The sequence below is a fragment of the Volvox carteri genome (genome assembly GCF_000143455.1).
Source record: "Volvox carteri f. nagariensis unplaced genomic scaffold VOLCAscaffold_15, whole genome shotgun sequence".
NCBI lineage: Eukaryota > Viridiplantae > Chlorophyta > Chlorophyceae > Chlamydomonadales > Volvocaceae > Volvox > Volvox carteri.
Window position 1 is genome coordinate 1,700,910 of NW_003307558.1, and position 9,700 is coordinate 1,710,609.

Below are 9,700 nucleotides of genomic sequence, written 5' to 3' on the forward strand. Positions count from 1 at the left end.
ACACACACAAACTAACAATTAACAACTAGAACTATTCATCGGGCGTGGGGGGAATGGTGGATGGTTAGCCCGTCAAGTTGCGGCATTCATCGGGTATTCCCCCCTCGTGTCCAGAGGTTGGGCGCAAACCGCAACACGCCGGTTTCCCTCTTCCCCCCCGACAAGCAAGAGCAGGGCCAACAAGGGCACCGACAAATGCAGTCACGCTTTCACTTGCGTGACACAAGACACCAGAATCAGACAAAAAAATCGTAATCGTGCAAGCGCCGCTCTCCAAAGGGCTTGTAATTTTTTCCTTCTCTTCGGCATAGACGTAGACATAATAGACATCATGGATAAATTAGTACATGCGAGCATGGCAATGGCAATTCTTTGAATAAATACCACCCCAACCCCCCAGAACGCACAAATCGTTCCTCATCACCGTGCTCGTGGACCGCGCTATAATCTAGTCACACACACACGGATTCAGCGTCAACATAAAAACAAGCACAAACCCAACGTATCAAGTCTTAAGGATAAAAGCTGCCTTTGCGTTGCAAACTGGGTGATAATGAGTGATAACAACGACGACTTCCCACATGCGCTATCCCTATCGACACCCACAATAAGGCAGTGGTTCGGCCTATGCATGGCATGCTTGGTGTGAGATGCCGTAGCCGGCTGGAAGAGACAACACAAAACTTCCATCCAAGCACCTGTTCGTGATGGTCGTGATGCAAGCCCCATCTACGCCCAGTCAGGTCATCCCCCCATGCCGCCGCGTCAGGCGGCGCCGCCTCTCACCTCATATCCACGTCCATATTTCATTCATCATAATTATTCATATGAATATTAATACGAATATTCATTCACGCCCCCACCTGCACCTGGACCCGTGTCCTTCACGAGCTTTGCTTAATTCCCAACGCACTGCCATCTCCGCCTCACGCGGACATACACGCCGCCGCCACTGCAGCCGCCTCACAGCCCAACCACACCCCATCACCTCTAACCGTCCAGCGCATCCGCCTTAGCCTGGGCTTTTTCCTTTGCCTCCTGCTCTATCATCTCCCACAGGAAAGCATCCACGAGTGCAGTACCACCTGCCGTGCCGTCGCCTGCAGCAGCTTTGCCGTCGCCGCGAGCCGCAGCGCCGCCGCCGCCGGGGGCTCTGTCGCCATTCAACGACAGCGACCCCCCCTTCGGCAGCCCAAGCTCCGCCTCCAGTGCGGCCAGTGAAAGTAACTCCCCCTGACCATTCGCGGCCGCAGCTGCGGATGTGGGCCCGTCCGTGTCCGCAGTTCGCACCTCGCCGTCCGTGGACACCGCCTTTATCTGCCTTGAAGAGCAGTTAATCTTGCCAGCCACCAGACTCATCGCCGTGGCTGCTTCTGCAACCGCGGAGGCCGCGCCGCGCCAGGGGCAGGCCGGCTGCGTTTCGCCGTCCCCGGCAGCTGCATCCAATCGTACACGCATACGCGTGCTGCTGGACTGCTCCCTTTGAGAGGACCGCTCGCCAGGAGCCCCTGCAGCTCCTGTAGGTGTGTTGCTGTTGGCACTGAAAGTACTGCTGCTGCCTGGCGGCGGCGATATTGAGCGAACAAAGGCTGAAGGATCGCATGCGATAGTGTACGACTCGATTTCGGCGCATTTGGGCAGGACCTCAATCGAGGCGGGCCGGAAGCCGCTAGTACTGCGGCCGGATGCTGGTCCGGAGCCGGGTAGGTGTGTCGGGGGCTGCGGCATGGCAGCCGAACCTGGGAGGGACACCTTAGATCCGCCCTTCGGAAGGTGGGGTAACCGCAGGCAGGAAGACGCAGGGGCAGAAGCAGCAGGTGCTGCTGCCGCGGCGATAGGAACAGCTGCTGCTGCTGCTGCTGCTGCTGCTGCTGCTGTTGCTGCTGTTACAGCAGGCCCGGCAGGAGTCGTCAGACTTACGATTCGCCCGACGGGCTGTGCGTCAGCGCTGTTCCTGCTGCTGCCCGACGGCAATGACTCGGACACGGGGCATTGCGGCGGGAAGGGCATCGTACGTGAGCTTCTTCTCCGGACCGAGCCCTCAGGCTCCGCTGGCGGCGGTGGCGTCGTCGTCGTCGTCACCGTCACACCCGCTTTTGCCGGCACCGCCAACACGTCCGCTGGCATGAACGCATCCCCCATAATTTTGAAGCCATAGGCGGCCGGGTCGGCGGCGTTGCCGCTGGCAACGTGCAACGATAACCGGCCCGATGTGAAAGGGCATTGCGGGATGCTCCCCGAGACGCAGGACGAGCTCCCCAAGGAGTTCGGCTTGGAGGAAGACGTCGGCAGCAGCTGCCTCCCTTGCTGGAACTGCTTGAAACGTTCCTCAACGCCCCATCGGAGCTCCTCCTCCTCGTCCTTGGGCGAGGGCGTGAAGATCGCGTCCTGCGGTGTGGGGGTTAACAAATCACACGCTGTGTCTGCAGGAACACACGGTGACGACGGTCAGGGCACGGCGAGGCGACAAGGTGCGAGGTAGCAGCGGCAGCCCAGTCCGGCAGGTCCGGCACCAGCGCACTGGACAGCGCGCTATGCAATCGCCCGTCACAGCCGTTCCTAAGCGGCCGTCTTCAGGCTTTTACGGACATCCTCGCACGTGTATGCGGAACTTGTAACTGGTATGTTGGTAGCAACGGCAGTTTTGCGGCAACGGCAGCGGATCTCCGGCCAGGAAACCCGTGCACATACGGTGAGGTGTAAAAGCGACCACTGGGATAGGCGAGCGGCCGCATACCGGGAGTCGCTTACCTTGAATGGGCGAACCTTGCTCATGACTTCCCGAATGGTCAGCTGCAGGTTGTCAAAGTCACAATGAAAAGCGCACACGGGTCGCAAAACACGCTGATAACATTGTTGCCGTGTTGAAAACGTTGCGTCGCGTTGAAAAATTACAATGTGCGTGGTGACTGATAGCGTGGTGACTGGTTCAGCTCTGTAAGGCCATGGCATAGGTTGCGCTATTGCAGTACGGTGCGTGATCGTACTTCACAAAAGCAGTGGCAGGCCAGTTTGCTAAGCATCATGTGCGTCCAGCCGAATGCGTCCAGATGGCGCTCGTAACATGCATGGAATTTGCCGACACAACATCATTCGAACACATGGCACCATAACACAAATTTACCCTGCGCGCTTTGTACCTTTTCATATGCACGCCGGTTTACGATGTGCATCGCACAGGAGCCCCAAAGCAAGAGCGCACACGCATCACGCATCAGCGGGATTCATAAAATAAAAGTTTTTTTGTCCCTTTTCTCTCCCCAGGGCATGCACGTTGACCTACACGCCTACGGGGTTACGTGTGGTTGCGCATTTGGGCTGCATTGCGTCGCACAGCTGCAATAGCAAATGCGTACGCTTGCTCCTCCTCCACCTCCTCTGCTACTTTTTTGCACATCATGCAATCCATCGTACCTCCGGCACTTCCAGCTCCCGCATAGCTGCCGTGAAGTACTCCATGCCCAGTTCGAAATCCTCGGGACAGAATCCCCGCTGCTTGATCAGCTTGAGGTGCGCAACGCGGAGGTTCTTTCCGCCGTACGGCACGTTGGGCGGTCCAAACAGCCAGGCCATAAAGGCGGTCTTCAAGCGAAATGGGTGGGATGGGATGGGATGGGATGGGATGGGATGGGATGGGATGGGATGGGATGGGATGGGATGGGATGGGATGGGATGGGATGGGATGGGATGGGATGGGATGGGATGGGATGGGATGGGATGGGATGGGATGGGATGGGATGGGATGGGATGGGATGGGATGGGATGGGATGGGATGGGATGGGATGGGATGGGATGGGATGGGATGGGATGGGATGGGATGGGATGGGATGGGATGGGATGGGATGGGATGGGATGGGATGGGATGGGATGGGATGGGATGGGATGGGATGGGATGGGAAGTATTAGCTCACGTAAACGGCACCTGCTAGCGGCTGAGGACCGTGGGACGCGAATGGCCCCCTTGCAAAGCAACTCTCTCGAGGGTGCTGGGGTGGACGCCTCGATATTTCCCCCAGGTACCGTCTACACAGGAGACGGCGACGGGGTCCATAACCGGAGGCAACCCAACGAGGTCTCTTGGCCTGTGCCCTGGACAAGCATAATCCCAGTGTGCCAGTTCGGTTGCTCGGTTGCTCTGCTGTTTTCTGTTTGTTCATGTGTCGTACAAGCATATATCGAGAGCCAAGGACAAGCCTCTGCTGGGAAATGTTGGGTTGCCGGGCGTCAGCAGAGGGTCCTCGCAGTAGCGGGAAGATGACCGCTTTTCGCTTCGGAAATCCACGCCTTGGCCCCCTCCCTCTTCGCCCCCTTAGACCCCTTTATCTTTATCTTTTACTTCGCCAATGTGCGCTCCCGCTCACCTGTCTAGCGCGCAGATACACCATTTCCTTGTCGTGTAGATAGACCAGCAGCTGTCAGAGGAGGCAAGAAATGAGGTCGCACGGGCGTCACGGGCGTCACGGTCAGAAGCGGATCGCGGCTATTGTAAACCAGCTGCTACGCCGCTGTTTGTGCGGGGCCTTCAGACCCGACACAGACCCTACCGGCCTACCGTTGGGTCGGAGTAGAGTCGGCGGTAAAACCCCTCCACGATTTGCTTGACGACACCCAGACCTCCCACTCGCTGGAACAAGGGGCCCGTTTGGAGAGTCGACCGCTGCACGGCGGAAGGCGCAAGGACAGGGTATTAGCTCTTGTCGAGGGGAGGAAGAAGAGCTCTTGTCGTTCATGTGCTTTGTTGGCACCCATGCGTTACATCGCACAGGTGGTGGGGGCGAGAAGGAAGAAGGGGGCCTGTCCAGTGCGGAGTTCAGTGAAAAGCGGGGGCCTGCTGGTGGTGTGAAACTTACTGGGCCGGCGCCGCCCGTGTTCAGAGTGCGTTCCTGTACTCTGTTCCACTCGTTGAAGCTTTTCACCGCGTCACGAATCTCGTCCTGCAATTCCAGACAACGCAACCATAGCGGGACAGCGCGAACACGGCCAAGTGGACGCGGTCTGGTCCGAATTTCGCGGAAATAATTCGTCAAAGGAGTCAGGACTTCTGTGCATCCGCCGGGGAGCGTACGATGCTAAGCGGTACTCAGGAGCTAGGACAGAGTGCCTACCTCGGTCGCCAAGTTCGCCAGGACGTCCGCGGCGTGACTGCAGCTGCTGCCCATGTTGTCAATTGAGCCTGTCCTTTGTCAGTTGGAAGTATCTCCGCAGACGGGGATGGTCTTGTTCAACATCCCACATCACCACCACACAGTAAGGGTGACACTATACCGTCGGCGTATAATTACCACGGGCAAACCGCATACTAAGCACAATGTCGCGCCGACCTATCGTTTCCACGCTGGACTGTACCGGCGTATGCGCCACGTACCGTACTTCAGTTTTGCACCCGTGGCTGGCATGTGTTCCCAGATGCCTGGGAAACCGCCTGCAATTCTGAGAACTTGAAGCATGCATCCTTCCCCTTGAAAAACTCGTTCGGTAGGACGTTGGGAAGTGGGTAACGCTGCGTAACCGACGAGTCGAAAGTTTCCGGAACAACCGACGTTACAAAATTTAGGTGGAAAACAAGTTCGTTAACTGGCAGTTACTTACAAGCATATTGAGTGTTGTATGAGGGCTGTCGGGAGCTGCGGAATCTACGGAAAAGTGGAAACCTTGCACACTTGGTCAAGCTGAACCCTACGGAACGGCACATAGATGGTTATACTGCCCTGAAATATATTGTATATTTACTTTACGGGTTACATACTTGGTATTTTGTAACCTGATTTTGTTTGCAGCACAGAATTTGTGCGCCAGCTAGGCATCACAATCACCAAAGCCTAAGGAATGAGTGTTTCTTCTCTCCGAACATGCCCAATGGGTATGCAAAGCCCTCGGCTTGTTTCAGCTGCGGGGAGGAGGACGGTGGTGGTGGTCCGCGCGGCAGGTACACCCAACGCAGTGGCACAGGTTAAAAAGGTATGTAAGCATTACATTTCCATCCTTATTGCAGCTTGAACTAACATTAGGGAACCGTAGGACCCATTCGCAGAGAAGACCACCTACAATGACAACTGGTTGGACAAGCTTTTCATTAAACTCTACTCCAAGAAAATGGCGGATCAGCTGGAAGGTCAGCCTGTGACCTCCGCGCTGAAGAACTCGCTTGCGGACCAGGCGTGGGGTCAGGGTTTTGACACGGACATCTGGGGACTCGGCTCACTTGCTTGGGGCAGCACAACAGCCTGTATACATTGTCCCTTCCTGAGATAAGATTCATTTAGCACCCAGAGCTGTTGTTCGTGATCGACAACTCCATAGTCGCTGGCCACTACTGCTTAACGTGCCTAACAGCATTCAAACGCCCGCCATTTATAGCCGCCGAAGAATGAGCTTTATTGGCACCTCGCGATACCCACGCTCAGCCGGCCATCAGGCCCCTGTGCATGCCCTATCCGCCGCTTGATCCACCTCACTTCCCGCTGACCCACGTCAGGCGTCGCGGTGCCGGAGAAGCCGACATATGATGATTTCGTACGAATTTCCAGTGAAATCATGAAGGGTCGCAACAGCGTGCAGCAGCGCGTGGTGGTGCGGGATGTGCTCATGTCTCTGCTGCCCCCAGAGGCGCCGCCTGCGTTCAGGTGGGACTTCTCCTCTGAAAGGGGACTGCCGCGGCTAGGACTGCACAGCTTGTGGGCGTGGTGGCCTGGGTTTCCCACTTCCCTGGCACAAAAGCACCGGGTGACTGACGCACCATCAGCAAGCCATGCACAAGGTTTGGTGGAGAGGGGGCACTTTCCTCCCGTACCCATTCTCGACACAGACGCCATCAAACGTCAGACGCATAAATCGCTTGCGACCCCGAAACACAAGAACGGACGCAACGTAACGCACGATGGCATGGCGGCGCGGCAGCACCTGGCGGTCGTCCTTTCCTCACATACACTTTGTGCAATCCATGCCGTTGCCGCCGTGGGCCCTCGTCCCCTCGCAGGAAGCTGTTCCCACCCACGCAGTTTTCAGCAGAGTTCAACGCGCTGATTGCATCGTTGGGCTTCTACTGGCTGGTCGGCGAGAGCGAGGTCAAGGAAGATGATGTCGTGGTGAGGGTCGAGCATTTGAAGATCCGATGAGGGGTGACGCAATGCGGCGAATGCACGTCAAGCAAGGAAGGGGGGAGGGCAGCCGTCAATGATGGAAGCGCCCATGTGTTCCGGAGCACGTGGGAGAAAATTTAGCCGCGGAGGAGTCATTGCCAGGTGTCCGCCACAACAACAGTCATGATCGCCTGAGCCCCCTGTTTGCCGGTTCCTGTCCCTTACCGGCGATGCCGTCAGGTTGGTCCCAACGGTGAGAAGAGGAGGCAACGATCCGTTGTGCAGATCAAGAAGTGTCGCTATCTGGAGAGCAGCGGCTGCGTGGGAATGTGCGTCAACATGTGTAAGGTGAGGGACGGATGTCGCACAGCTCCCCCGCCCAGATTGTTTATGTCGTCGCCAGCGCTAGGCAGCTGCGGGAGCGGCAACCCGGGATCATGCCCACTGCCACTACATGGATCTAGGGAGCGGAGGAGAGGAGGAAAGCCAGTTGCTGTGTCGGCCACAGGCTCTGAGTCCTGCGCGAAGGGGCCTCCACCAGCCAGCTGCCGCTGGGATACCGCCACCAACGCAGACCTCCGTCGAGCTACGCCCTGGACTGTTGCTCCGTTCCCATGCCCCCCCTCTCGGCCTCCCCATTGCGGCCCTCCACCGTGGTAACCCCGCAACCCGCACTTTTACCCCTTACGTATTACCCCCTCGGTCCGCAACTCGCAGATCCCGACACAGACCTTTTTCACGGATGAGTTTGGCCTGCCGCTGACCATGAATCCCAACTTCGAGGACCTGTCCTGCTCCATGATCTTCGGCCAGGCGCCTCCACCCATGACTGAGGACCCCGCCTATACGCAGCCCTGCTTCGCGGTGCAGTGTAGCATCGCGGCGGGCCGTACGGACGGCAGCACGCCGCCGCCGTGCCCCAAGGTGGACACGGAGCGGGGCAAGTCTGTCCCACAAAACGTTTAAGAAGGATGTACCAGCGAGGTGCGGCAGCGAGGTGCTCAGCAGCAGAGGACTTCCACCTAGCGCCTGAGGGCAGCTGACGGGAGAGGGCTAGGGGAAAGGCTGTGGCAGCGAACAGAAACGGACATGCGTCTCACGCGCAATCGTGTGGGAGAGCGCAGGTAGGTGTTGCGTAGTGCGTGTCTGACAGCATGCAGCTGAGATCCGCGCAGACGCGAGATGAGCAGCGCGATGCAGGAGTGGAGCCTTAGCAGCAGAAATGGACAGTGTTTGAAGTTAGATGTCGCGTCCGTGAAATCCCGGGGGGGGGGCTGAGCCATGGAGTATCTGACAAATGTGCTTCGAGTGGATTGATAAAAGGGCCCTGTTCCTGCGGCGGGTGGATTTCATCATTGTGCGGTGAAAGCGATCTCTTTCCGAGCAGAGAACCATGTATTTGAAGACACGTGGACAGCGATTATGGAGTGCTGTAAGGGCTGGGACTCGCCCTTTCCAGGCTGCCCAATATTGTTGACGGAGCGGACGGCTGCAGCGGATCCCGAGGGTCGTGTCTTTGCGAGGAACGAGCGTATGCTAGGAGAGAAAGAAGTCAGCTGGTCGCCTGGTAGCGTGCGCTCTGGCGAGCTTATGTATGTATATGCAGCCTCTAGGGCGTATTTGGTGGGGTCGTACGTACACGGCACCGCTGATCCCACCTCCTCTTCGACGGGGGGTTGGGTTTGCCTGTTGGATGTGCCAGTCTGCGAGCGCCCTGGTTAAACCTTTTGTCTAGAGCTCTGGTTTGTCCAAGTAGGGAACTGGGTGTCCAATCTTCAGTCGCCACCTGTCAATAGGGCGTTATAGAGGCAGTGGAGCGTGCGAGCCGCATTCGGACCACTCTTTCACTTGAACGTGTACCGCCAGCTGCGCACTTCAACTGTGGCGCACGGGGCATCTAACTCTGATTGCGCGCTGCATGTAATTCTTGGCAGACAGGCTAGAAGTGCCTCGCTGTAATAAAGGTAGCAGCGGACCGCACGGTTACAGAGACAGCCTGCGACTTGACCGTGGTGAGCTCAGAACCCAACACACACCGTGTGGAAGTTTCTTGGATGTGAGTATGAGTTAATTCAGCGCGCAATGTGCTCAGTGGCGAAGTCCGAAGAGCTGCTTCCCATCCAGTTTGCCCTCCTCTGCCCCGCGTGGGGCGTAGAATGGGGATAATCCCGTTCCCTTACAGTGTAAGGGTAAGTCACGTGCCATACTGAGGGCCGTAGGAACCGAAAGGTGCAGTATCGGCATCGACACGTCCAGATGTAATGTGTGGACCCATGCTACGTAAGACTGTCGCACGAGTCCGCTTCGTATGCTATATGCTGTTGAGGACGCGTGCCTCTGGTCTGCGCCTCGATACAGAACCCCACATCGTTTGTCCGAACAGGTCCCTTACCTTCGCCACGTAACAAAAAAACCGGATCGTCTGCGTCGCATGCATGCACCAGCGATTGCCGTAAAGGCGGTTATGGTAAACTGGTGAGAGAGGTACGCAGACTCTAGTTGCAGTGGGCACAGCGACCTCCGCCACATCAACCGCCACGTGCTAGGTGTAAAATGAAGGCGACGGAAACGTCCACTGGGCAAGGTACCACAAAGTAGGTTTTAGATCTGAGGTGCGGCTT

At 57.3% G+C, this 9,700-nt stretch overlaps 2 protein-coding genes across 2 annotated transcripts; one reads left to right on the top strand and one right to left on the bottom strand.

The window, feature by feature from the left end:
• Positions 1 to 990: 990 nt before the first annotated feature.
• On the bottom strand, positions 991 to 5,159 carry VOLCADRAFT_90168 (uncharacterized protein; the record flags this gene model as incomplete). Its single annotated transcript, XM_002949743.1, has 8 exons — positions 991 to 1,719; positions 2,035 to 2,388; positions 2,752 to 2,793; positions 3,415 to 3,582; positions 4,362 to 4,412; positions 4,553 to 4,657; positions 4,851 to 4,934; positions 5,106 to 5,159. 8 exons carry the CDS (start codon positions 5,157 to 5,159, stop codon positions 991 to 993), a joined length of 1,587 nt encoding a protein of 528 aa, XP_002949789.1.
• A 591-nt stretch (positions 5,160 to 5,750) lies between these two features.
• Positions 5,751 to 8,045, top strand: VOLCADRAFT_80804 (uncharacterized protein; the record flags this gene model as incomplete). The annotated part of the gene is made up of 5 exons (XM_002949628.1): positions 5,751 to 6,112; positions 6,476 to 6,623; positions 6,977 to 7,085; positions 7,320 to 7,427; positions 7,797 to 8,045. Exons 1-5 carry the CDS (start codon positions 6,094 to 6,096, stop codon positions 8,043 to 8,045), a joined length of 633 nt encoding a protein of 210 aa, XP_002949674.1. The 5' UTR covers positions 5,751 to 6,093.
• Between the last annotated feature and the right edge of the window lie 1,655 nt (positions 8,046 to 9,700).